This window comes from Vidua chalybeata, chromosome 9 (genome assembly GCF_026979565.1).
Source record: "Vidua chalybeata isolate OUT-0048 chromosome 9, bVidCha1 merged haplotype, whole genome shotgun sequence".
Lineage (NCBI taxonomy): Eukaryota > Metazoa > Chordata > Aves > Passeriformes > Viduidae > Vidua > Vidua chalybeata.
In genome coordinates, this window is record NC_071538.1 from 22,132,551 (window position 1) to 22,159,758 (window position 27,208).

The window sequence follows — 27,208 nt, forward strand, 5'->3', positions numbered from 1 at the left end:
TATTGGCACTAGGCAGCTTTTAACACTGAATAGTGGGAAGGAAGGACTGAGCATGGCTGGGAACAAGGGATGCCTTTCAGTGAGCCATTCTTAAACTGATGCTTTCAACAAATTTTGCTTAAAGTGTGAGAAACATCTCTCCCTAAGATGTAGGATATAGGAAGTATTTTTTATATCCACTTCTTTGTCATATTTGGGTGTGCAGGTACTTTTCATTTTTTCCCCATTTTTTTTTTTTATTACTCTTTGTGTTCTTGCTGAAAACTTTGGTTTCTCTCCTCATATTGGTGTGATAATTTTGACTAAGATTAAAGAAAAAATTCAATCTTTGCAATGGATATCTATCATATTTTCGAAGGTGGGCTACTGTGGTGTCTTCTTTTGCTCTGCTTTTCTGGAGTTCACAGTGCAGTATACCTATGGGTAGATTGTGCTTCATTGAGATTGGGACCTTGATGTTCTTTGTGAAGAAGCTGTTACATTGAGTAAAAAAATTTTTCCTACTTGGCTCATCTTACAGAGGGTGAAAACTATTATCTATACAATAACTAATAGTGCAGTTGTTGCTTCTGGTGGAGAGTGATGGTGGAAGCAGAGAGATGGCATACTGACATCTACAGCATTATCTACTTGGAGAGGAAGGAGGAGAAGCAATTTTCCATTCGAGAACATCAGAGAGAGAAAATCTGTTTTACCGTAGGGTCCTTCTGCCACTGACTTGAAATATTTAGAAGCAGATATTTCAGTTGCTCTGTGGGAGGATCTTATTAAACAGTGTCATTAAGTGAAGACAAGATGAGCAACTTGTGGCTGTTCAGCCTGGAGAAGAGAAGGCTCTGTGGACACTCTAGAGCCCCACAGAGGCATGTAGTGATAGGACAAGGGAGAATGGCTTTAAACTGAAAGAGGGCAGGTTTAGCTTGGATGTTAGGAAGAAATTCTTCCCTGTGAGAGTGGTGAGCCACTAGAACAGATTGTCCAGAGAATCTGTGGGTGCCCCTGTTCAAGGCCAGGTTAGATGAGGCTTTGGGCAACCTGGTGAAGCTGTCAGGAAAATTAATCCACAAACACCAGAGGTTTATGTCCAAAAAGGAGACAGAGGAGTCCTGTAACTTTATTCAAATAAAAGAAGTAATGGGGCATTCTCCATCAGGTCTCTTGAAATTTTTAGGGGATGCAGCCTCCTTTTTATCCTAATTTCCCGGCTGCATTATTCCTCTCTTTCCCCATTGGCTGAGGTACTTCAGAGGTACAGACTCCCTGAAACACCTAATACCCTCCACCCTCTTTTTCTTTTTCTTTGTGTCTCCGTTCTTTTTCTCTAAATCTGGAGATTTAGCACAGTCTTGAGTGAGTAGCAGTCTGTGTCAATTAGTGGAATTCCTATGGAATTTGTGGTTCCCCCCATTGCTTCTTTCACTTCTGTGTATCTGGCCTTATCTACCCACATTTTGTTTGTAAAGACACTTCCTTCTCATTCCTTCCAGGGGAAGGTGTGCCTATGGCACAGGGGTTGGAATGAGAGGATCTTTAAGGTCCCTTCTAACCCAATCTGTTCTGTGGTTCTGTATGTGTAGCAAGTGAAGACTTAAAATGATTGCTTAGTGCTGCTTACACAGCTGTTACTGTGAGTGTAGTCTTAGATACTGCAGTAAACTTAAATATACATAAACTGGGAAATGATGGAGGCAATCAGAGTATTTTCCAGGGCATATAATAGAGATTTGGTTAGTGATATAATACTAAATTTCTATCTTAAGGTTCTATATCCTGTGCTAATAATTCCTGCATGCAGAAGGGGTAGAAAATAATTTCCTCTTAAGTAATCAAGACTATAGAAGGGCAAAAATTACTGAAAGGATGAATATTTGGTATTGCTTTATACTTGTATTTTTATTTCATGTTCACACTGAATGGCAATGTCCTTGTTAGTAAGAAAGACCCTACTTTGAAAGATGGCATGTAAAAGTTATCTCAAAAAACCTCTTGAGAGGAATATATAAAAGCTTTTTAAATTCAGGTAGATATATATTTTGAAATACTGCTGCTTAGAACCATTTCAGTGTGGTTTAGAATTTGTCTTTTTTGAAAGAAATGGGAGAGAATCAGTCATTTCTGTATGTACGTACACCCTTCTTCCACATAAGAATTTGGATTTTTTTCATCCTAAGGTACTGTAATAACTATGCCACTTGAAGATTAAATTCCTGTCTCCTTCAGTTCTATTTTTAATTGTTACAATGAAATAGAGTATATGGGAAAAAACTATTGCTATTTTTTAATCAGTTCTAATTGAATGTTTCTCGGCTCCCCACGTGCTTTTTGCACTTGACAGCCTCTTTAGAATCCACGTGGTGGGATGAACATTGAAATAGTCCCTGTGGGGTTTGTACCTACTGTTTCAGCGGTCACTGCATAGCCAGGTCTGAGCACTTGTTCAAAAGGGGATGCGATGAAGGCAGTATTCCGTGCTCTGATGCACAGTGAGCTCCATCTTCTGTGTGTTATGCACGGTACTTCACACACACAGGTAAAATGCATCTTCTGGCTTGGAAATAATATTCTTAGGAAATCTTAAAAGATCTGTGATACTTTTCTTGGCTAGTTGATGTTTAAAAATAACCTTAAATAACTTTACTATCTACGCAAGTTTAGTACTCAAAAGGATACGCCTGTACGGTATCGGTGCGTGCTGCTAGGACGTTGTGGGCTCCTTCTATACTTAAGCGATTATTTGCGGTTGTAAGGGATAAAGCCCCAGCAGGAGGTACGGGCACACGTAGCTCTGGCTAGCGCAGCTGCCCGCGAGCCCCGGTTCGCAGAGTTCGCTGTCGTTGGCAAGTTTACACCCAGCTCTTGTCCCCTGCCCCGCGGGCTCCCCCTGCGCCTCCCCCGGGCTGCGAGGCCTGGGCAGCCGTGCGCTGGGCGAGGGCGCAGCCCCGGGGCCGGTGGGCACCGATGGGGACCCAGCCCTGTGCCCGGCGGCGAGAGAGGAACCGGCCCCGTGCCCGCCCCGCTCCCGGAGCCGCGGCGGCGGGCGGGGACCCGGGCTCGGACCCGGCCCCGTGCCCGCCCCCGTCCCGCCCTTCGCCGGCGGGCGCAGGCGTGCAGCGGGGCCGCGTTCTCGCGAGGCGCTCGGGGCCGCCGCGGAGGCTCGGGCCGGGCCGGGCCGGGCCGGGCCGGGCGAGGCGAGGTGAGGAGGAGGAGGGTGCGGAGGATGTGCGGGGTGCGGAGGGGCAGCGGCAGCTCCGGGCTCCGCGGCGCTGGGAGGCGGGCGCTGAGGCGGCGCCGCCGGGCCGCGCAGAGGGGCGGGCCTGCCCTGACCTTGCGGGTCGGTCACGGCGGGGGCCGGGCCGGGCCGCACCGGAGGGAGCCGCTGTCCTTCTCGGCGTGCGGGCACAGCCCCCGGCTGGGACCGTGAGGAGCGGCTGGGCAGGAGCTCGGGACAGCGCTGCTGGGGGCTTGGGTTTTTGTTTGGGCTGGAAGCTTGTTACTTACATCGATTTTTCAATTAATTTTTTTTAATTTGTGGTGCAGCACTGCACCTGCACTTGGCGTTCACCTTAATAAATAGCCAGTGTAGTTTTGTCTTACGAATATTTGCTTTCTTTTTCTTTAGAAATTTGATCTTAAAAGGCCCGGTGTGCAGAGGCCATGGGTTTGTCCGCATCCTCCCCGGCTGCTACAGAGCAGTCGCCAAATGCATCCAGGCAGTACCAGCCAGCGGCGTCTCCACCTTCAGAATGTCCCATGCATCAGGAAAAAATGAGCGGTAATCATTCTTGAAATTTAAATGAGCTAAACTCTACATGGAAACAAGACTGAAAAATATTGCAGGAGGGCATGGGGGGAGGGAGAAATTCTGCAAATAAACTTGAGTTTTTTGTTTAACAAAAGTCATTCTCAAGTAAATTTTCCTTAGGAGGAGTCACTTGTTCACCAGAACACTGTGCTTTGCTTGTAACGACAGGAGGAGCTTACTGTAGAACCTGTGGTTCACTTCCAGTTGTCCCAACTGTTTGTGCAAACAGTTCAGAATTGGGACCAGGATGGGGGTAGGAAATGAGCATTCAAAGATTACACAGGAAACTCAGATCTTATCATGATTTTGGGTCCTGAAATGCAGGAAAGAGAGCAGTTAAAACTGTAGAAAAGCTCAGAAGAAAGAGTGAAATAGCCATTTGCATTTATATGAGCCTTCAATGAACTTTTCCATTTCATGTATTAGAGTTTTCATCTTGTAGCAAAATGTATATTGCTGTTGTGTTTAAGGTTGTCCAATGCACATGAAGACTGCTGATCATAGAACTGAGAACACAGATGATGTTCCTGCACATCAAGAAAGAGCTTATGAGTTTGTAGCATGTCCTGTGAAGTCTGGTGCATCTCAAATGAAAGATGACATAGATCCCAGCAATATGGTAACTTTTGCTTGCTTCACATGTTTTCTTTTATCTTGTTTCTTCTGAAGTCTTATACCCAGAAATGTAAATAGTATTACTATGTAAGCTGGAAACTCTGGGGAATAACATTATTTGTTTTATTTTTAAGACTGCTTTTTCTCTTTTTTTTTGTGCACATTTTTATTTAAAAACAAGTTGCATCTTCTTTAGCATTGTATTAAAATTTACATCTGTGGTGGTTTTCCTGTTTTTAAATATCTTTTGCTCTCTACTTACTAGTTACATAAATGCTTTTTATGATACATTGTTGGATTTCAGTTTCTGTGTAATAGCAGTATGGTTGAGTTCTGATTGGCATCTCCAAGATTTCCTCTGATTTACAAAAACCATTGCTCTTTTGAAAGTTGAAGTTTAGACAGAAAGCTTTCCTGTAGTCTCTTGATGATAAGCTTGTGCAGAGTTCTGCTGCAAAAAAGGATAATATTGGTGGAATTAAATAAAGGCTGTACTTCTTGATCTTTGTAGGAGTTGATTGATCATGCTTTGATTTTTCTCAAACACTGTAACTTACCAAAATGTTAATACTCTAGTTTGTTGTTGGTTCTCCTTGTTCTCTAGATGCCTCCTCCCAATCAGCAGCCATCTCCAGGTCAACCATTTCCATTGTCAACTGTTAGAGAAGAATCTTCCATTCCTAGAGCACATTCTGACAAGAAATGGGTCTACCCTTCAGAGCAAATGTTCTGGAATGCTATGCTAAGAAAAGGGTAAATACACTGTGAATTATCAGATGTGTCTGTGAGCATGGAATTCATGAACTAGTATCATTAGTTATTGGTGTTTTTTTTTCTTTTGAGAGTTTGTGGATTTTAACCAGTAAATAATAAAGCATCTCTTTTAAAAAAGTACTATTCTTATAAACATCTTTATATTTTAAAGGGTGAGTTGGTCTCAAAAGGCCAGATGTCTTCTAGAGATCAGGAGGATGGCAAAAAATGTCAAGCAACTGCTACTGGCTCAGAAAATTTTCTTCAAAGTCTATGCATAGGTGTAGACAAAGTTTGCATGATTGCCAGCTTTCAACAAAGTTGGTTTCATGCTAATGCTGTAAAATGACAGTAGAAGTTCTAAGTGAGAACATCTAACTTTGCAGAAGCTAAAAATGGGGGAATTTGCAAGTAGATATATTTGGTATTTACAAAAATTTAGATTTTTAGGCAAGACTAAAAATCCTCTTGTGATGATATTTCCTTGTTCTTTTGTAATGATTTGTTTGTCATTCTCGAACAGGTGAACTTTACAGGTAGTTTACTTTTGGAGGAATAGTAATTCTTTTTTCTGTGTGTCAGTGTGGTTCATAAAACAGTATGACATAAGCAGCCTGTATGGAACAAGTTTGGCTCCTGTAAATGCTGAAATGTGTTAATGTTATGCCAGTTGATAAGGAAGCAAACATGCAGTCAAAATGCAGTGTCAAGAGAGATGGAAACTATTTCTAAGTGTTTGCAAAATGTATTGAATACAGGATTCTGTGCATTAGGAATGCAAGTGGGATTTTTCCTAAGCATTTTTATGAATACTGTGGATGAGGTGATGCTTGCACACTCTGATAACTTTCTGATCCAGTTAAACTGTTAATTTGGCTATGTAGAATTTGTGAATCTCTTTGGATAACCACACTGCTGCACAGAAAATGAAGTGGTCCTCAAGATGCTTAAGCAGATGAGCCAGAAGTTTGCATACTTGTATTGTGTCTTGCATACAACCTTAAATCTCGATTCAAAAGTTCATCAGGTAAAGATAGGAAGGTAGAGTAGTTATGCTGTAATGTTTATAAACTCTTTTCAAGTTCTTATTTTTTAGGTGGAGGTGGAAAGATGATGACATAACAAGTGAAGACATGACCAACATTATTAAGATTCATAATCAAAATAATGAGCAAGCCTGGAAGGAGATTTTGAAGTGGGAAGCTCTACATGCTGTGTATGTACCTGTGAAATGTTGCATATGCATTTGTTATGACAAAGATATGAGTTGTAAACTTAGATTAGCATGACTGCTGCAAAGCAGACTGTCACTTTTTAGATCAGCATAGTCCCTGTTCCTACAGGACACAGACTAGTTAAGCATTTGGGATTATAAATTTTTCTCTGAAATTCTGTGATCGTTTTTACACAGTAGTTTGGATTATGGTTTTCTGTTCTTTAATGTATTAAATCTGTGGATTAGATTTGCAGAGAACTGCTTTGTTGACAAATTAGAACAATGGTGTGGAGCATATCAGAGATACTTTATAATACCAGCAGTAAGTGCTGACAGAAAGTGGGTGACTTTTTAAAGCTTTAAAAAAAGGAAAAAAGTTGGGTTATATCACTTGTAATTAATTTTTTACTGTTGCTAAAACAAATTACCATAGTGGTTTAATCATTGAAAATAAGACTGTGTTAACAGGTAAAAACTATTTTCCTTTTTAACTGTGTGCACAGGGAATGTCCGTGTGGGCCATCACTGATGCGGTTTGGAGGCAAAGCAAAGGAGTACTCACCGAGAGCCAGAATACGTTCATGGATGGGGTATGTGGGCAAGGGAGAAGGTCTTTCAGTGAGATGGGAGGCTGGAGAAATGTGTCTGAAAACATGGTGTGGAATTAATTTAAACATGTTTCAGAACTGGTATTGCAAGTTAGAATTGCCAGAAGATAGACGTACTGGTGGGATTTTATGAACAAATAAATCTTGGACTCCCTCTGCCAGGTTCATAATGTCCATTAAAATACCTCCCTGTCTCTCCAGGTACGAGCTGCCCTTTGACCGGCATGACTGGATCGTTGACCGCTGTGGGAAGGAAGTGCGCTACGTTATCGATTACTACGACGGCGGAGCAGTGGACAAGAACTACCAGTTCACCATCCTGGACGTGCGCCCTGCGCTGGACTCGCTCTCGGCCGTCTGGGACAGAGTGAAGGTGGCCTGGTGGCGCTGGACTTCCTAACTGCCCCTGTGGTGTGTACTTGAAAAGTAACCACTTTCCTCCTAGACAATGGACGTGTGCATATCAGGACTTGAGACAGAAGTTCACTGCAGCTGTCATTGCTTTCATCATCACCACTGTTCTCTGGGGGTGGGAAGGGAGGACAGAAAAGTCTCTCCTTAAGTACACCAATGCTTGTGGTGTTTCAAATGGAATAATAAAGTTACAGTGGCAAAAACATGTATCTTAATTTTCTTAAGAACTGGGAAGCCTTTCTTATTTTGTCTCAGATTCTGCATAAGCTTGCCTTCTTTTCATTTCATGACTTCAGTGCTGCTCCAAATACATTGCAATTCTGATTCTGACTGGAGTTTTGAGTATTATTTGATTATTGAAAACTGGAAATTTCATAAATTATTTCACATATTTAAAGTATTTGGATACCTCCATGATGAATAAAGGGTAAAAGATGTGGACGCTTTCAAATTCCATGTTTTATTTACATAACAAAACCACGTATTTGTTTTCATATGGACATTTTACCTATTCAAATACATCCTCAGATAACTTCAGTTAATCAGTTAAAGGAGGTGTAGTATGGTATGAGTATTTTAAAGGTATGTTATGTAGAAAAAGAGAATATACTCATGCCTTAATCCGCAATTTTTCTTTGAACTGAAGAACACCTGTTAGAAGCAGAAAATGAGTATCACTTTTAAAACAGCATTTCTAAAAGGACAAAATTTTTATTTAATGGTTATTTATTTGAATATTAAAGAGGTAGTTTTCTCATGTAAGAAAATGCATTATTACAGCATTTTCATGTCCGTAATGTGTGTCATGTCATGAATTTAGGACAGAGCTAAGCCTTATTTAAAGAACCTCCTGCAGTGCATCTACATTTGGCATCCTGGCTGCATTAATGATATTTATATTTATTTAGCATGGTTTTTTATATAATAAGGAATTGCACAAGGGGGTGTGACTACACAGCCACACACACGAGTATAGGGAGGTGTATTATAGGTGTGTATGCAACTGGCCTAAAAGGGTATCAAAAGTGCCAAGGGAGGAGGTTGATTGGAGTGTTTTCTAAGGGCGATGCATGGCGTAAAGATTTGATTATTGTTTGTGCTTAGTAAGGGAAACTAACTTTTTAAAGTCTTATAATAGCTTTAAGTTTGCACAACTCAGTAAGTTTCAGGTGCTGTGCAAAACACTTGGGAATGGAAGGGAGTAAGAGAGTAGCACATTGTAGCTTCTCAAATGGGGGAAGCTGCCTTCTTGAAACTCCCCAACCTTAACGGGAAAGTAGCTGTAATTTCATTTTCTGAAAGTGGCCTATGTTTAACTGACATTGGAACGTTCCCTTTCCCTTTCCTCTTTTGATAGGAAGCCCCTTGTAATGTTTCAGGAAAGTCACTTCCCATTTAGGGAAAAATTAGTCAGGGAAGCTTTCCTACTTTAGAATTCTAATGATCATGAATAGTTCCCACTTCAGAGACAGCTGCTGTGCATGGTAGGAATAAATATTATCCAGAATACTAAGAGGAGAACCATGCTCTTACCCATATCCACTTTGCTTATTCCTTTTTCACCTTTTCAGTGATTCAGATATCTATATCTATATAGATACATAAATGATAAACATGGAAGATAAAAATTCTATCTAAATCCAATGTATTGATGAGATAAAAGAGTGTTTTTATGAAGCAAATGAAGGAACTGCTCTGTTCTAACAGTAAAGATTGAAGAGTACTTTTTTGGGGTGGTGGGTTGTTTTCCTTTGGGATTTTTTTGGTAGTTGTTGGTTTATGTATTTGGCAACTTGCTACACTGAGGATTCTGTATTTCTCATAACTAAATATGGAAAGGCTACACCACTGTAGGGAGTACTTCAGAAGCTTCAAAAGCAGGAGTTTGCTTTGTTGATTTTGGCAGTGTGATGTTGAGAGCATGGAAATGGTAATTGCTGCTAAATCTGGGGAAACTGTCACAAGCCACTTCATGTGTTTACTATCTCCTGTTATGTTCCATCTATCACAGATTCAAAATTGTTCTTTTCTGTGCTACTGTTAATGAAATGTACTACTTTGTCATCAAACTAAAAGGAGAATCAAATAAATATACTTTTCTTAACTTTGGTATTTGGTGATCATGCTTTTAGCTGTAAGAGTTATTAAAATGAGCTTTTGCAGTGTCATATGAGATTCTAGTCTGTTAGAACTACAATCTTGCTACAGAGTATATATATTTGATATTGTTACTATGTATTATTGTATATTTACAATTTACCTATTGTCACATCTTTGAATATATTCTTACTCATTTTTCAGGTGAATACAAAACCAAAACCCAAGGACTAAATTCAAGTGTTTGCTAACTGAAACAGCAGTTTTCAGAATAAGAGCATATGACAAAAAAATACATTCATCCTGAGTCTGGCTAACTTGAGAGGAATGCAAGGAAATTAAAAAATCCTAGAAGACAAAAGGAAAATAATTAATTTCTACAAGCAGTAAGACTTAAGGAAGTAAATGGAGTTTTCTTTTGGCTTGGGTGCATTTATGCATGATGCATAGATGTTAGAATTAAAATTATTACAATTCCAATGTAAATTTGAAAAATGGTGATTTAAATTGGCCTTTTTTAATCTTTAGGAAGGATGTTTTAACTGAAAAACTATTGTTTAGGCTATATTAAAAGAAATGTGTGTATATGCATAAATAAATTCATTTATATCCTTTCTTTGTAAGTATAGGAAGGTATGGAGAATTCATGGAGCCCAAGAAAGTGAAGACATATCCTGATAAGTTCTTTCAGGGAATTCTGCAGTGGCATCAGCTTCCCAATCCTGGTCAGGCTGAAACAGAATTTTGGAACCCATCTCAAACTAAGGTTAACCTTATGCACATTCCAAAGGGAAAATGCAGACACTCACTAAAGAAAGGCTGCTTCTATAATTAGTTCTCTGTTTAGATACCTCAAGATCACTGTGTTTTGCTTTACTGTATCAAAGCCCTGCTTGACCTATTGTGTTTGACTCTTGCAGATGAAACAAGTCAGGGGTGCCCTCCTGGCCTGCCCTGAAGATGTGAAGGATGTTGCAGTGCCCAGAAAATGCACTCTCTGGGACTGGTGGAAAAGGACTCCAGCATAACATTCCCAGCTGTAATCACATGCAGTCAGGAGTGGTTCTGACCTTGATTTCCTGGAGCAGGAAGCCATTCTGTGTTCAGGTACGGACGGGTTTTGGCCACTTGCAGTTGTGTCACTTCAGGCTGCAGTGGCTCCCCGGCCCTGGGGTGCCTGGCACTGCTGCCACTGCACAGGGGCACCAGACTGCTGCTCTGCCTGCAACACCCTCCCTGCTCAGGCATGAGGGACCAGCTCTCTGCTCTTCTGCAGTTTGTCCTGTTAGTATCTGGCCAACATGAGTGCTCTGTAACTGGGGAGTAATTCAGAGGCTGATCTTTCTGGGATGCCTGGAATTCCTGACTCTCGAGTCATCCTGCATTTTGCCCTTGGAGGCAGTTTGTAGCTCTTCTGTCAGTTTTCATTTATTTTTTTCCCCCATCCCCTAGAAACACCTTTGCTCCTTCCTTTCATACTATGTCCATGGTCTGACCTTCAATTCCTCTAAGAATTTTTCAGCTAAGCCTTAAAATTTCTGCCCTGCTTTGCTGTAAAAGAAATGGTGTTGCTGTAAGAAGATAGTTGTGTCCATTCTTGATTATTGCTACTTTCTTCTGCCAAAGCAAAGTGTTCTGGATTACCACTTTTGAATTATGAGGTGAAAAAGGCATGCTAGTTTAGTGTGAAATTTTGTCTAGTGTTTACATAATTTATTTACCATCAGGACTTTAATGTGCTCTGTAAATTTGAAGTCTCAAATGCACTGATGAATACTGTTCTGCTTTCAAAAGGTGTGAGAGTGACAAAGAACCTCTCAGTGCTCTGAAATTGGACATAAATAGTCTGTCATCTTACGCACTCCCATTGTGTTTGTTCCGCTCTTGTATCAAAGTGTGGGGGAAGAGGAGCTAATGTGCCAAATTCAAAAGATGAAGGCAGATACATTGCTGTAGCTCAGCAGCTAAAAATGAACTGCCAGACTAAGAAGCACTTCCTAATATTTGGACTTCTACTGAAGTTTGTTTTTTATAGAGGGTAGAAATGCCTCTTTCAGAGCCATCACTTTTTAAAGACATCTGTTCCCAACACTGACTAAATGATATGGCATGCCTTTGCTTACACCTGGAGGAGAAGCCAGGAGTAAGGTTCCACAAGGCAATGTACTTGATGTGGAAGCTGAATGTTCTGAGGATAGAATATAGTACTCTGTGCTAGATGTGCTTATCTCTTCAGTATCATACCCTTCCCTACCCTATCGATACCTACAAGTATCTTTGCATATGTTATTTAAAAAATGCACAGGATTGCTAGCTTTTTACAAAATTTTAGTAGGCAACTTCATGCATTTTTACTCTCACTGAAAGAAAATTTATTTTGTTTATCATTCTACCTCTGTACAAAGTAAATTGCATGCAAAGATATTTATGCAGTGAATCAAGTAAGTATTGATTCTCTCATCAATGGACTCTATGGTCATATTATGTCAGGTCGTAAAAAGCAACCATTTTAGTTTGCATTAGATGGATAATCACTTTTATGTGCTTCTCCTTCAAGAAAAAATGGCTTGTCAAACGCCTAAAGGAAGAATCTTATATTTTTTTATTAATGTGACAGTTACATCTATTTGGTCTTACTACTTGTACATCACATTGCATAGAAACTTCTGGGCAGAGTACTGGACTGCAGACCTTATCGCGGGGCCTTGGCCAAGTGTGAAATGACACGTTATTACCAGAGAGCCACGGATTCCAATAGCAGCTCCCCACAATAAGGGTCTGCCTATTTGCAGTGTGGGTGCATACTTTTGACTGGAGTCGGAATTAATCAAATTTTCAAAGGATTATCTGAATTGATTGGAAGTTATTAGGATAGTTATTAGGCTTCATTAAGAAAATTTAAAAGATTAGATTATTTATTTTGCTGACATTCAGTTTGGACTATGGCTTCTCACATAAAATAGAAACCATCACATTTGTTTTCTACATATTATGGAAAAAAAAAAGACTGTCATGTTTTTTGTTTTCCAATCTTATGCCAATTTTGTGGTAAGTAGAGAAAGTTTTAGCTATTTTGCTAACATGCTGCTGTTCTTGCCTCCAGCTTCTGAAGACTATGACCCCATAAACCTCCTGTCTGCAGAGATAGCTAATGCTTTAATTGATCATTAGTACACTTTGAAAATGAGTTTCCATCTGCCAAAAGATTAAGTGTCTCAGGGAATTGACTGAGAGCAGTTTGATGCATGGAGGATAAATGCAAGTGCCTTTAAAAAGCACTGCTAGATCACAAATCCTTGAAAAACTTACTTATTAAATACTTACAAGGAAAAGTAATAGAAAAGGTTCTTCCTCTGCTTTGTTTTTTCTTCAAATTATTTTTTTATATATCAATGAGAATTTCTTGCCGCATTTTCAAGAACTGAAAAGCAAAACCTCATGAAAATGCTGAATTTAACCTTACAGCGAACCATGCAATTTTTGGCAGTTTTAATTTGCAATGTAAATTTTTAAAAATGCGTTTATTTCAACTGTAAAAAAAACACAAGGAAAAAAAAAAGAAAACTTTTCCACTAGGTGTACTTAAGAATACTAAGAGAAAAATACTTCCATGTTTTATCATGTATTTTCACAGTTACTGGGATTGCTTCTCTTTCTGTTTTCTTCAAGCTTTTGCCTTAGTTTATTTAGAGAGATTTTTACAAGTTTCCTGTTGGTTTCTCTCTGCCATTTTTGTACAAGCCACTTTGGGTAAGACTTCTACCACTGCAATAACACTTAGAGTTGTTTTTAGAGAAATGGTAGCTTCTTTCTCAGGTCTCTGAAAAAGCATTGCTATTTAACTCAGGTAAGGACAGGTCTGACTATGCCATTCTGGCTGCACTAGAGCTGGCAGCACTGTTGTATCAGAAAATATGGGCACTGCAGCTGTCCTGCAGCAGTGACAAAAGGCAGAGGTGGTTTGTGTTGACCTGGTCAGCTGTCACCTTCACCGTGCTTACGGGTTCCTCATTCCTCATGTGGTCTTGTGAGCCCCAGATGGGCACCTGCAGTGACTTCTAGACTTCCTAGTGTCCTTTAATGCCTTCTGGAGGATGTGCTTTTAGCACTGCCTGCAGTTACGATCGAGGAGGTGGCAAAGGGGCTGGCATGGAGATGATGGTAAAAAGATACAGAGGGATATTCCAAATTTACTTTTTTCCAAATGTCTGTCTACTTCTCTGATTTGCCACTCAGGTTAGGGCAAAACTGGTCTAAATGCACTATTTTATGTATATTCACTAGTGGTTGTTAAAACAACACCCAATTGAGGCTGTAATTATAGTGACTGGAAGGCAAAGGATACTGCTTTTGCAAATAACCCTGGGAAGATTAATCTAACCTATGTATGAAGGGTTGCAATCTGTTTGCCTTGTCAGGCAAAGTGGAAGATACTGGTGGCACAATTGTTGTGTGACAGGATCTTGGAGCTGGTTTAATATAGGCTGACTAAGAAGTGAAACTTTTCTTTTTTAACTTATTTGCCACATGTTGATAGGGAAGTATCCATTTAGAGAATATGGCTAAAATTCTATCAAACACTTCAATGCTTGAAGAAATAAAGAAAGAGGGGCAATAAGATCTTGACTTTCAATTTCATAATAATGCAATATGAAGGCCAGATTGTAACTGTAGATGTTCATTTCAAATTTAAATATTTAGCATTTTCAGTTGTCTGTGAATACACGAAAATTTATTACATTAAGATGGAATTTAGATCTTTGACATGAAGCTGATATTTTCAGAGAGTGAAAAATATCAAGCTGACATTATACTGTCTCATTTGATGACTTCCAAATGTCAGAGTGCAGTAACTTATTCATAGGGACCACCATGTCTTGTGATAGTGTCAATGCAAAAGACATTTACATCGACTTTTTTATTTAAACAGGTAAAATGGAATATGCAGAGTGGCACAGGAGAAGGGGGAAAGACCAGGGCATGGAAGTTCTTAATAATAGAATTGAGGCACTTCTAAGGCTAATTTCCACCACAGCCTTCTTTCTGACAGCAGCCTGGCTGTGCTGTGCCCTCCCAGCATCTTCCTCCTCCCCTGCTCAGCCAGCTCATAGTTCTTGTCATTTCAACACAAGTTAGGGGGTTAGAAATAGCAGGATATACTCTCCTAAGACGTAAACCCCCAACCCTTGGTTTTAGAAGTGATTTTGTAATAATAGGACATACTGGATGATTTTGCCTGGGAGTTAATTGATGCTTGTGTAACTTAGATCAAAGTTAAAAGGTGCTTATATGGCTTGAGTTATAAAATACCAGTAAAGCCTGATGTATCTATGTAACCTGGTATCAGTATCATTTAAATCATGACTTTTTATATATCTATATAACCTGATAGCTAGATAACCTGAACCAGTTTTTTATACCTATATAACCTGATATAAATAACTTTTTATACAATGTAATAGCTAGTATGTGGTTAACTAGTTGCTTAATGCTGAATAGACAGAAAAGAAGAAAAAACTCGCCAGGTGGATAGCTTCAGAGATAGGTAAGTATAGTACTAATGAAAAATTGGCAAGTGCAAAGCCAATTAGCCACAAAACAAAGAATTTAGGCCGGTCAAGACCAGACAGACCAAGGAACACTGTAACTACGCACGATCCAAAGACAAAGTTGAAAAGTTCAGATGTGAAGAAGAGCTTGGAAGCCTTCATCAAAGGCCCCCAAATTGGGGAGGCACAAGCACAGGGCAAAAGAACGGTCTACTAACCATGAGATCATACTGCGTAATGTATGGCGCCTATATGATGATGCTGTAGTGACACAGCAATACTAAGCAACACTTCCTGTATAAATGTGCCACAGCATTTGACAAATGTGGCTCAGTCAGGTGGAGATAGCCCCCTCACACCAGCACTGCTGTAAACAAATACTTGCTCTGCAGACATCGGTCTATGGGGATTTATTTCCAGCCTATCTTTCAGACATCATAATGGTACTGTTGGCAGTGCACAACCTCGGTGTCAGGGCTGGTAACGGGGTTGTGAAACCACAGTAGTTGATTATAAGTGATATTATTTTATATTCTAGTAACTCTTTGTGCAGGGCTGTGTGCGCTGCGATCCAGGGGGTCGTGTACAGCCCGAGGCCGAGCCGGCTCTTCCTCCCGTGGGTCAGATCGTCGCACAGCGCTCCGCACCCTGGGGCAGGGTCGGAGAGACAGGGCCGGGCACAGGGACACAGGGACACACGGACACAGGCCAGGCCGCACGGAGCGGCCATTTTGTTCTCCTCCCAGCGGCGCGGGCCGGGCCGGCGGCGCCCCCTGGCGGTGCAGGCCCCGCGGCCGGCAGGGGGCGCGGCGGCGCGCGCCGGCGGCCATGTCGGAGCTGGCGCGGGAGGAGCTGTCGGCGCTCGCCGCCATCTACTGCGAGCCGGGCGCCTGCGAGGTGCTGGCGGCCTCAGGTGATGCGGCCGCGCTCTCTGCTCCCAGCCCGGGCTCTCCCGGCCCGACCGGGCCCCTGGAGGAAGCGCTCCGGGGCCGCTCACGGCGGGGCTCAGCCCCCGGGGCAGCACGGGCGCACTCGCTCGCTGCTGTCGCTTGTCGCGTGTCCCCGCCCCGCCGGGTGTCTGTGCCGGCGGCCTCGCTTGGGGCGCGGAGCCCAGCGGGCCCTGCTCGGTTATAGTCAGGGTCTGCGGGCCCTGGGGCGAGCCAGGGGCAGCGCTGGGAACGGGCTGGCTGCTCTCTAGGCAGACAAGCAGGGGAAGCTTGTACGCCTTAGCAAGACCAGGTATTTGTCTGGTAATGCTGAGTAGAGTACAGCTGTTGCAGTGCATGAGAAGCATTGGGTTATCGCTGTATTTTTCTGGGATGACCTGGGCACTGTGACGTGCCAGATGTTACTCCTGCTTCGGCAAGATGTGTACGGGTGTAGGTGTTACAGGGTACCGAGGCTCGTGTGTCGTGTCTGCTGTGGGTGGGATGATCGGGTTTGTAATACTTGCTCCCATCAGCCGCTGGATGCTGTAGACAAGGAGTGCGGGGAGTGTCGATGCCTTCATGGTTTCTGCCCCAGCCATGGTGGCCGCTGATCAGAACATAGTATTAAGAGATGGCTTTTTTCAGTCTGTGCTGTGTAGTGTTGTGAAGCTGCCTCTTCAGCAAGGGAGAGTAAATCTCAGTAGTTCCAGTGTATAATAACAGCTCGGTCAGGCTTAAATGCTAGGTAGGATATGCAAATGTTGGTGTCTAGATCCAGGCCATTGGTAAATTTTGCTTAGTGCCCACCACAGATGTGACAACTCTCAGGTATTTGCTGGAGAGAGATACACATGCACATACACACAGAGTATGCCTGTATTGTGTGCCACAGGTCCCTGGTGTCTGGGAGCTCCTGCAGAGTTGTGCCCAGCTGCCCAGAGTTGTGCCCAGCTGCCCAGGACAGGGAGCAGCTTCCTGCTGGCTGGACTGCAGTTAAGTCCTGGGGAATGCTGCTAAAGATGGATGTAGTGGCCTGCTGTCAGATTTTGTCTGCACATGTATGTATTCAGCCCTAAAGAACTGGGGTTGATAAGGAGGCTTTTTTTTTACTGTGAGGGTGACTAAGTGCTGAAGGCTGCTGGGAGAGATTGTGGAGTCTTCCTCACTTGTGGAGATATTCAGAATATGTGGATATTGTCCTGGGCAGCTGTCCTATTGTAGGTGACTGTGCTTGAGAAGAGAGGTTGGATGAAGGCATTAGTATCTGCAGGGAGCACAACTAACCACAGTAATCTAAAACCACCAATTTTTGTATCTAGATAGACATGACACACCTTCTGCTCCAGTGCAGGCATGTAGTACTGCCATTTAATTTTTTTAATTTGGTATTTAGGGTTATATTTTTAAAATATGATTGATGAAATGTTTAAACTGAGCTTCATTTTTAAGTGAAAAATTCCAAGAATGTTATTCTGGGCATAGTTTGGAAAAGCAGTATCCAGGCTTATCAGATAATTTTAAAAAACGTGAGCATATCTGAACATTGCATATACACATCTGTTCCTCCAAATCTGTTAAGAAATATAGGCACATTCTTCTCTGTGCTTTATATATGGAAAAATGATTTTGTATTTATAAGTTACCATAATCTAAAAGGCTTAAAACCCTTCCTGGATATAAAGTGAGGTGCCACAAGTGCACAGTGGGAGTAGACTATTTTATTTATATTGATGTTATGTGATCTTGGAGGGCCTTTAACCAGGCTGTGTTCATGATATGGTAGGATAGTTTTCTACTGGAATTGAAAATACTATTTTACAATAATGATTATTGGTATTTTTCTTACTCTTGGAATTTACTTGTTGGAGCTGCAGAATCTCTAGTCAGTATACAGTTAACTTGTGCTCCAGTCATTAGATTACATTTGCTTTATCTCTTCAAACCATATAAATTGTCATTGACAAAGGGTGCACAGACATAACTTCCAGGAAGACTGTTATGTTATGCGATCTCTAAGACATTAAGAGTAATTTGTGTGTAGATCCATGGGATCAAAAAGGAGGCCACTGGGGATTAGTGGTTTTGAGGAATGTAAGAGAATGCTTTTACAGGTCTCTTGGTATGGTAAAAACTTGGCTTTTTGAATTTAACAATGAAGTATTCAGAATGTAAAATGTGTTTTTATCAAAACCAATGTGTGGATGAATTTAAATAAACTAATTACAGCGTCTTTTTACCTTACATATCTATTTGCAAAGATTAGTGTAACAGATAGAAATCCATAATTTAATTATTAATCTCTTCTCTTTTGGTCTGTTCACCAAGCTTGCTATAAAAATATATTTAGATATTCTAAGCTTGTACGTTAGTAGGTGCCATTTTCTGAATTTAAAAATAGACTGCATGTGTTGCATAAAATGCCTTTGGGCAGGAGAGGAGGGGGATATCTGTCTGGTTGACATGGAACATAAGAAAAAATCTGAAGTATGCTAGAGCTAAATATACTGATAAGCATGCTGCTATGGGGGAAATGAGTTAAAATGTATTGAGTTTAGTCTGATTAGCACATTAAATGCCAGCAGAACAGTCATACCCAACCTTTTATTTCAGAAATAATCATCATGTTGCTGTGAGGACAACTCGGCCCTTGTAGCATGTGCAAACAAAGGAAATATTTCTTTGGAGCCAGGTTGCGCAGGGCGCCGGTGGTTTGCTCTTTGTTCTGCCAGTGTCTGCAGCGCTGGTGCAGAAAATGGACGCTGCAGGGTTTAAATAAACTTTAGATGCTGTAGCCCTGCAAAGGTTTTGAACTGATTCTTCTTTTTAAAAGTAAGTCTGAAGCAGATGTAAATGAGCATGGCTGGGCTTTTCTTGATGGCTCAGGATGATACACCTTGGGATGCGAGGCTGTTCTGCCTCCTTCAGATTAGTTCATCGCAAGGAAAGGTGTGAGATTTTTGCAGGTTTAAGAATAAGATCACTGCAGCAGGAGGCCCTTGTCGGAGGAACAGGGTCTATCCCTCTGTTGCTTCTGAGTTGGTGAGATCTGTTGTGACAAGGTAGTGGAAAAATCCTAGGAGGATTATCAGAAAGGTAACATGTTTTTCTGTCACTGTAATTAAGCTGGTTTTTCAACTTATATAGGCCGTGCATTTTAAAATCTTGTGGCAACATAGTTTAAAACAAAGTGATTCGCAGGCAGGATTTCAATAATGCTCGTCCCATTCAGCAGATGCCAGCTGGCTGTGTACCAGGTGGCTGCCCTGAGTGGAGGCAGCTGAGGGACATGGGGCAGCAGCAGTGTCTGGTGCTGTGGTTGTGTGTGCAGACACCTCCGTGGTGGCCAGGAGGGTGCTGGGAGCCGCAGGACACGCAGGGCAGGTTTGCTCCCTGTGTCTGTGATTGTGTGTGCTGAGCCCAGCATAATGGCAGAGGAGCTACTGCTGCTGGTGCCCGGCAAGAAACATTTGTCAGGGCAGCAGAAGACAGAAATTAGGAGTGGGAAGGCTTGAGGTCCTCCTCGGTAGCTACTGACCATGTGCAAGAGTCTTCTTCCGAGGCTGGTGTTTTTCTGAGGAATACATTTGTCTTAAAAGTAGTATGGAACCTTTGACGGGGACTTGGACAATAGAAGACAAACTCCTTTTGGCAGGAAATTACTTCTTTGGCATGTGGTGCCTATAAATATGGGCATGGTTGGGTGTAATTTCATTGAATTCAATGGAATTGCATCTACTGCTTTCATCACTGGATTTGACTTGGAGACTTCTTCATAGTACTGCTAGATTTTGGTTATTGGATTTGGAGGGTTTGCTGATTTTATTTTGTGACTTCTCTGACCTTGAGAGTTCTTTGTGTGACCCAGGAAGGAGGTTTGAAAACAAGCCCTTGGATAAGCTCTCTGAAGTACTTCTATCTGTCCAAGTCACTTTTAGGTTCTTTTACTTTTTTAAGGTTTCAAATATAAAATAATACATTTTATGTGAGAGGCACTTTGAGAGGTTGGTTAGTGGCATCAGTAATACTAATCAAACATAATTCATCTGACTGTCATGTAAAGGAAGGCAAGGTGGAGGGGGAAGAGTGTAAGTCACTTCAAAAGACCTGCTCTGAAACTCAGCTCTCCTCTAATCTGCCTTTCAAATCTGGCATCTCCTGCCCTCATAGAGTGAATCAACCTGACATTTTAGCAATTTTTGAAAGAAAAGGAGTGAAGTGTTTAGAATGCATCAAAGGGGTGAAGCAGAGAACATCTGAAGATCATCATCTTTTGTCTGATTGATACCCTCTTGCTTCATGGCAGAGGAGTGAAAATAGGTTAGGTCTTTGTCCGTGCTTTTCATTTTGTCAAGTTTCATATTGTTTTTCTGTGAAACTTCTAGTTAAGAAGGCTTTATTTAATGAAATACTGTAAATAACTTTCATATTAAGCATCTTTGATTATATGATGTATCAGGGTGATGTGGTCTTCAGCCTTTCCTGCTGCATACTGAATGTATCCTTTTCACTCTGAAAATAATTCTATTCTTCAGTAGACCTACAACAGATTTTGAGCAGCTATGAAGATATATAAACATGCATTAATATGAGTACATGCATATTTATATATATAGTATCTAGGGTCAGGTGTCCAACAGAGATGGTTTCCTTATGTCAGTCCAACTGTTGTAGAGGAGTTGGCAGAAAAGATTTAAGTGTGTTTTCCCTGCAATTTGTAGGGGACAAAGAATCTGACTTCTTTTTTTCCAAGTCTCTGCTTAGTGTGGAACTGCTTTTGAGTGATTGTCTTAAAAAATACCTGGTGCAAGTCTGTTTGCCTTGCATTAGTGTTGATGTTAGAAGTATTACAGATTTCTTTAGGAGTAAATTCAAGGCAGTGCTGAATCCATCTGGAAAAGTCACTATTTTCAGTTGTCTTTGCTTTTCCTTGCTTTTGCTGTTGAGCTGTGGAAGCTGAGTTATGTGTTTGAGAGAGACAATTCTTTATTACTGGCTTGTCTAGACTTTGAAAGAGCCAAAAGGTGTGAATGCTTTTTAGAATGTGTTAATAACTTTCCTTCTACTATGTTATAGAAGTGTTTCATTTCAGGATTCCCTGCAGGTATAGCTTGAGCCATTGGTTGCAAGCCCCGACCCTGCAGAAAAAAAAAATCACCCCCTCTTATTTTATAGGAAATGTCAATTATTTGAGTTGAATTGTTAAAGAAAATAACATGATTTAATGATATATATGTATTTCAACTTCAAGCAAACTATTAATGTTGGGGTTTTTTTTCTGTTTTCCAGAGATACATGGGATCTCATTTAGAATTCAAATCAGTGCAAAAGAAGTGCTGGATACAGATATACTTTTAAAGCTGTTATTTCATTTACCAGTCAATTACCCATCAACTCTACCAGATATTTCTGTTAACTCAGACCAGCTTACAAGGGCCCAGTGCATGGATGTGAAAGAGAAATTACTTGAACAAGCAAAGAAGCATCTTTCTGAACCCATGGTACACGATCTGATTCTTTGGGTACAGCAGCATCTTAAAGAAGTCATTAAGCAATCAGCAACAGTTTGCAATGAAAAAACTACTTTGTCAAAAGGAACAGAAGATGGTATCTGGATGCTCCTTTTGCATTTAGATCACATGAGAGCAAAGGCAAAATATGTGAAAACTGTGGAAAAATGGGCTTCAAGTTTAAGGCTGACTGGAAGACTGATGTTCATGGGCAAGATAATATTGATTCTTCTTCAGGGTGACAGGAGCAGCATTAAGGTGCAGGAACAATGACTGCTGACTCGTTCTATTGATTTACCATTGAAACCTCTATGTCTGAATATTTTGTGTGTGTTTTTCTAAGATTAACAATTTTGGAAGCAAATTGATCATTATGAGAGTAGGAAGACCCAGCAACTTTATTCTGTATTTAAGAAAAAGAAAGTGTTCTGTCTACAGTGATAGCTGTAGACCTGTGGCCTGTATTGCTTTGCTTTCCACTGGAATTATACCCCCATATCCCTTTGTTTCCTCACCTTAATATACCTAGATTCAGTTTCCCATATTTCCCAAATGCCACAGGAAGTGGAAAAAATTTTGGTGAGGAATTAGTAACAGGCATATTTCTAAATCATCGCTAACTGTCTCTTTCCTTGACTTAAAACCACGTGGTACTCCTAGTGTATGCCTGAGCTTTGAAATTCTTGTCTGTACTTAAAAACTCCCACTGTCTTAGGTGGGTTTTTGTGGTGATGTTGGAGGAGAATGTTTTGGCTTTTCTAACTCATGTTCTCTCAGTCAGTTAGGCCTACTTAACTTAGAACTGATGAATAGAAGCAGTCGTGCACTTTTTGGCATGGCACTTTCAAAGTTTCATTGCTATGTTCAGAAAAAAAGACTACATTTTGAGTGAGCTTTTGCATTTTACTAAACTTTGGAAATACTAGGTGACATGTAATATTTTGGGATTTTTTTTTTGGTGTCATTTAGGAATACTTGATTCTTCAGAAAACTTCAAAGGTAGATGTGGACTCAAGTGGAAAGAAATGCAAAGAGAAAATGATGAGAGTACTGTGTGAGACAGAAGTACAGTCCCAGCATAAAAGGTATAATTTAGTACTGTTGTGGATAGAAAAGTAACAGAATCTATAATTACATTCTGACAAATCCAGGCATATTCATGAGTTTCCCTTTTACAATGTAGGTTTCAGACGTTTGAAGTCAAAGAATACTCGGCACCGGAGGAGCTACAAAAGGAATTTGAAACTGCAGGACTTACAACTCTTTTCTCTGAGTTTGTGCCTCCTCTCTTGAAATATAATTAAAAGAAACCACTGGACCTTTGACCAAAGCAGTAATTGACTGCAGATGCTGATGGAAGACAAAAGGACTAATGTGGCAAAACAATGTTGAAGCTTTTCTGCAAAAAATACCAGTAGTAGTCATCCTTTTGCAAGAAGAAGGCAATTAATACATTAAGAACTTGTAATTTTTTGAGATTTATGTCAAAAAACAATGTGATGTTGGTTGTTATAATTGCATGGCAAGCATGAGAGACTGGGAAGAAATAATGCTAAAAAGATAGTCTTACAGTGAGACTCTGTTTTGTAGTCCCTGTTTTTCAATGTTCTGTTTCTTCTCTCTCATGGTAGAATTTGTCAATAATGGCCTGTGAGAGTGCATGATTAATTTTGCTTTGGAAGACTGTATGAAGATATTTCCATTAAAAAAACATAGCAAAAACACATTTGAATATGTGAGGACAGCATATACTTAATGTCCCTTAGGAGTTCATCTGCTAATTTTTCATTCTCCCTGTATTGACTACAAATACTAGATAGTTGATTTGAAGAAAAAGCTCAAGTCACTTGAGGCCTGAAAAAACTTAGAAGTGTCTTTTTGAATGTTAGTTTTTATTCTAAAATTTGTAAAAACATCCACATAGAGGATTTAAATTGATAAAAAGCTGAGGTAGAGCCAATTGTAATATTTTCTTTGATAGTTTACAGATGTCTTTTTGCACTTTATCTGGTTTTACTGTCTGTGCAGCTTCAGTTACCTTGATTGAATTAAACTGTTGGAGCAGTATATATACAGACTTCAGTCTTCCATCTTTCCAGGCTTCTGCCAAGTTGCTTTTGTTTCTTTATTTGGGTTTTTTTTGATTGGTCACTGGCTTTGACCTGTAATTTTTTTAATCAGTAGTTTGTGTTTTACATCTGTATAGCGTTACAAATTATATGCATAATTTTAGGAATTGTGCAAATTTTACAAGTTCTGTTTACCTAGGGAAGATTGGATACTTATTTATTACAATTATTAATGTGAGTCCTTTAGTTTCTATTTTACCTGAAACCATTCTCTAACAAGACTAGATAAATTATCCAGTAATAAAAATTTTGCAATCATGATTTTCTTAGTAGCTAGCACTGCCGTTTGCCATTTCAATTGGCTTTAGCATGTAGCATATGCTTTACTGCTCTCTAAAATTCAGTCACAGAAGCCAAATGTCTCATGTATTCTGTAATTAAAGAGATTTGATCAATTCAGTATAAACTAATTTATTTCCATTGTTCTGGGGGAAGACCAGTACTATTTGTTTAGTTCCGAAAGTGTGGTTTGGCAAATAATTATGTAAGATCTGATTTCTTGTTCCATGCTCAGACCATGAGATCATACCTCTTCCTTTATATATTCTAGAAAAGCAACTAAAGCAGACTAGGAAGAGTTTTATATTTTACTGTTTGAATTATCAGATGCATAATGGGTTGCATATTGTTTGAAAGTTTCTGAAGTTTTTCAGGAGTTTGGTGATTTTCCTAATATAGAGTGTCTCAAATATGTATGTTGCATGTTATTTTATGCACTGATGCAAATTTACTGAGATAGTAGCAAAGTTGTTCTTAGTGAGTCTTTCATTTTTACCACATACAGTACTTCGGGCTCAGTAGAAAAGAGACTGGGTTGAACAGGTTTTACATATTTTTTTGAAATTGCTTCCCGAGGGACAGGAAATCTAATTTTCTATCATTTTAAGTGCACGTGAAGATGAATTCTTACTTTTCCAAAGAAGAATAAAACAGAAGTATCTTTAAAATATTAAAATAACTTGTATTTTAAATTACAGTTTCCAGAATTTAGCTGTTCTCAGGTGTTGAAAAAATGTGTGTCAGTACAGTATAAAGTTTTGAAAAGCTGCAGAGGGTCTCTCCTTATACTGTGGGACAGATCTGACAAATATCAAACTCAAGCAAAGGCCTATGCATGTGCAGTATAAGAAAACATAATCAGTATCTCTGTGCAAACCTAAATGTTGTAAGATTTTGCCAGATGCATTGTAAATCTGCTGATTTTAGGAATCAGGTTGAATGGCATTACCTACTCATGTGATCTCAAAATGCGTGTGACTTCAAAAATAATTGAGGCATAAGTTATTGTGGTCACCTTTCTTGCAAGATTAGATGCAGACTTACTAAAGCTTTCCTCTCTACTAGAAAAGCCATTTGTGGTGTCAGTGGCTGCCAGTTGCACTTGAATATAACATATTTGTTTTTTACTGCCTCATGCCTTCTTGGTCAACTGGTTGGCCAGAGCTGGCATTCTGCAACAGCCAGTTAAAAAGAAAAAGTTACAATTGGGTAAGTTGCAGCTCTCTCCTATGTGTGCTCATCTTCCTGCCAAATGAAGTTGTGGTAAGAAGCTGAACAATTTCTTTGTTTCAGGAGTTGGAAAATGCAGTTTATACAACGGATTTTTACCATAGTTGAATTTGTTATTCACTAGCTCACACTGGACAAATCCACTAGTTCACTGTAGGAAAGGACTACAGTTTATAGCTTGGTTTGATGTGCTTCAGGAGAATTACAAATCTGATCAGCTTGATACAGTTCAGGCAGCAGGGAACATGAAAACTGATGTCAGTCTGATTCTGTTAAAGCAAATGCTTTTGCCTACCTATCAATCAGTCACTTATTTTGAAGGGTAAGAGGATATCTTCTGTTCAGACAAGTAAACAATATTTTTAAAGGCTGTTCTTTTCGAAGGATGTTGCAGCTGTCTGTTAACTGATGGTTTGTTTGCATTCATTGTAATAAGAGATGAGCTAGCCTGTGAGCCTCTGGGGCACAGAAGTCATCAGATTGGGTCCTGTGGTGCATGTTATGCCTTCCAAGGGAGCTGAGGCATACACAGAAGAATAAAATGCACAGATACAGAAAAACAAGAAGCAAGGAAAAAATGCATCATTGTGTAAAAAGTTAGTGAAGTGTATGTAACTATCGGAATCTGACAATTCAGTTGCAAAGAAGAAGAAATCCACCAATTAAAGGTGATTTAACAAATTAGAAGCTAGCTTTCTTGTGGATGTGGTGTTATAAAATAGTTCTTCAAACAGCATGGTCAGTAAAGCCTTGTTTCCTATGGCCTTGCTAGTTTCTAAGCTATAGCACACATGAAGCCTTCCCTGCAGGAGATACATTCCTGATGTCCCAGGTGGGTTACCTTGGTATTGATTGTGCATAAATTGATTATTTCTTGCAGAAATCTTTAAAGTATGAATAGCATTTTTTTCACCTGTTACCTTCTTAATCAAAGTTGTTGGTACTTGGTTTCTTTCAGGTTGTTAACCTCATTTTAATTGAAATGACTTAAATTCAAAAGTTCTAGGAAAACTTTGTAGTATTAATATGCTTGCTTTTGTATGGACAGCACAGATGTATAACCATAGTTTCCTTTAAAAATCAGGCTAAAATGAAAGATGTTGCAATAGGAATGACAACTTGAATCATGTTTTTTAGGACAAAACAGAGGTTTGATTGGTCTTTTTGAATACCTTGGCTTATTAAGTATGAAGAAAACTAAAAATAGGTTGAGGAAACAAGAACAATCCAGAGGAGGGAAATAAATGAGGGCTATCATCAGTATTGGGTATTCACCTGGTTTTCATACTTAATGTCAGTAATTCTTTCCCCCATCACCCCTGAATTTGTTATTTGATGTTACAGGGAGGACAGGACACTGTAAGAACTCATATGTGAAAATCCTTGACACAATGAATTAAAAATAACTAAAAGTAGATTTGATTATTTTGTGAATAAGACTGATTTTTGTGGTTACATCTCATTTACCTATAATAAGAGCATTTGTCTTTTACTTTGGGTGTGAATGACCCACAAAATCCACTGAGATGAGTATAAATTATATGCAAAGGTACTGTAATGAACCTTAAGAAACTTCATAGTGGAAAAATATTTTGTTTACATTGTTTCTTTTAAAAATAGTTTAATAAACCCTACATATGGATGAATTAAAGCCTAGTGTCCCTTGATTTGTTCAGCTTTATCTGTGAAAATACAAACATAACCATGCTATAGTACATTTGAAATAAGATGATGAAATGTTGCACTCACTGTATTTCTGCCAGAGTTTGAGACTGAAATTGCATATATTATGAAATAGTGCAATTGCTGGAATCAACTTTAATATATCTTACAGTAGTACTAAGCATTATCTTCCTGTCTTTGTGTATAACACATGCAACACTGGCAGCACTCTGCTGTGATGTTATATTTTGTATGTATACTTAATTTTTGTTATCTTATGCAAGAGTTATGATTGTTTATATTCTTAATTATAGACATAAATGGAACTTGGAATATAAATATGCTGATAGCATTTTGCAGCTATTGTTCTCTGCTATGTTCATGTATTGGCTTTTATATTAGTTTGTGTTGTCTAACT

The 27,208-nt window shown here is 39.8% G+C and overlaps 2 protein-coding genes across 3 annotated transcripts in view; both read left to right on the forward strand.

Annotated features, from left to right (window-relative positions):
• The window catches only part of LOC128792543 (holocytochrome c-type synthase), a 20,196-nt gene extending 10,684 nt beyond the window's left edge, over positions 1–9,512 (forward strand). The window contains exons 1-7 of one of the 2 annotated variants that reach the window (XM_053951031.1): positions 3,100–3,193; positions 3,620–3,772; positions 4,273–4,421; positions 5,022–5,170; positions 6,267–6,386; positions 6,890–6,976; positions 7,196–9,512. In XM_053951031.1, coding sequence (XP_053807006.1) covers positions 3,655–3,772; positions 4,273–4,421; positions 5,022–5,170; positions 6,267–6,386; positions 6,890–6,976; positions 7,196–7,394 — 822 coding nt within the window. In that variant the 5' untranslated portion in view covers positions 3,100–3,193; positions 3,620–3,654 and the 3' untranslated portion in view covers positions 7,395–9,512. Of the gene's footprint in view, positions 1–3,099; positions 3,194–3,619; positions 3,773–4,272; positions 4,422–5,021; positions 5,171–6,266; positions 6,387–6,889; positions 6,977–7,195 lie in introns of those variants that run through there. The other variant, XM_053951032.1, reaches the window with a different exon arrangement.
• A 6,370-nt stretch (positions 9,513–15,882) lies between these two features.
• On the forward strand, positions 15,883–26,779 carry RWDD3 (RWD domain containing 3). Its single transcript, XM_053950786.1, has 4 exons — positions 15,883–15,967; positions 21,270–21,748; positions 22,460–22,575; positions 22,674–26,779. The coding sequence occupies exons 1-4, from the start codon at positions 15,883–15,885 to the stop codon at positions 22,792–22,794; spliced, it is 801 nt and encodes a 266-aa protein (XP_053806761.1). The 3' UTR covers positions 22,795–26,779.
• Positions 26,780–27,208: the final 429 nt, after the last annotated feature.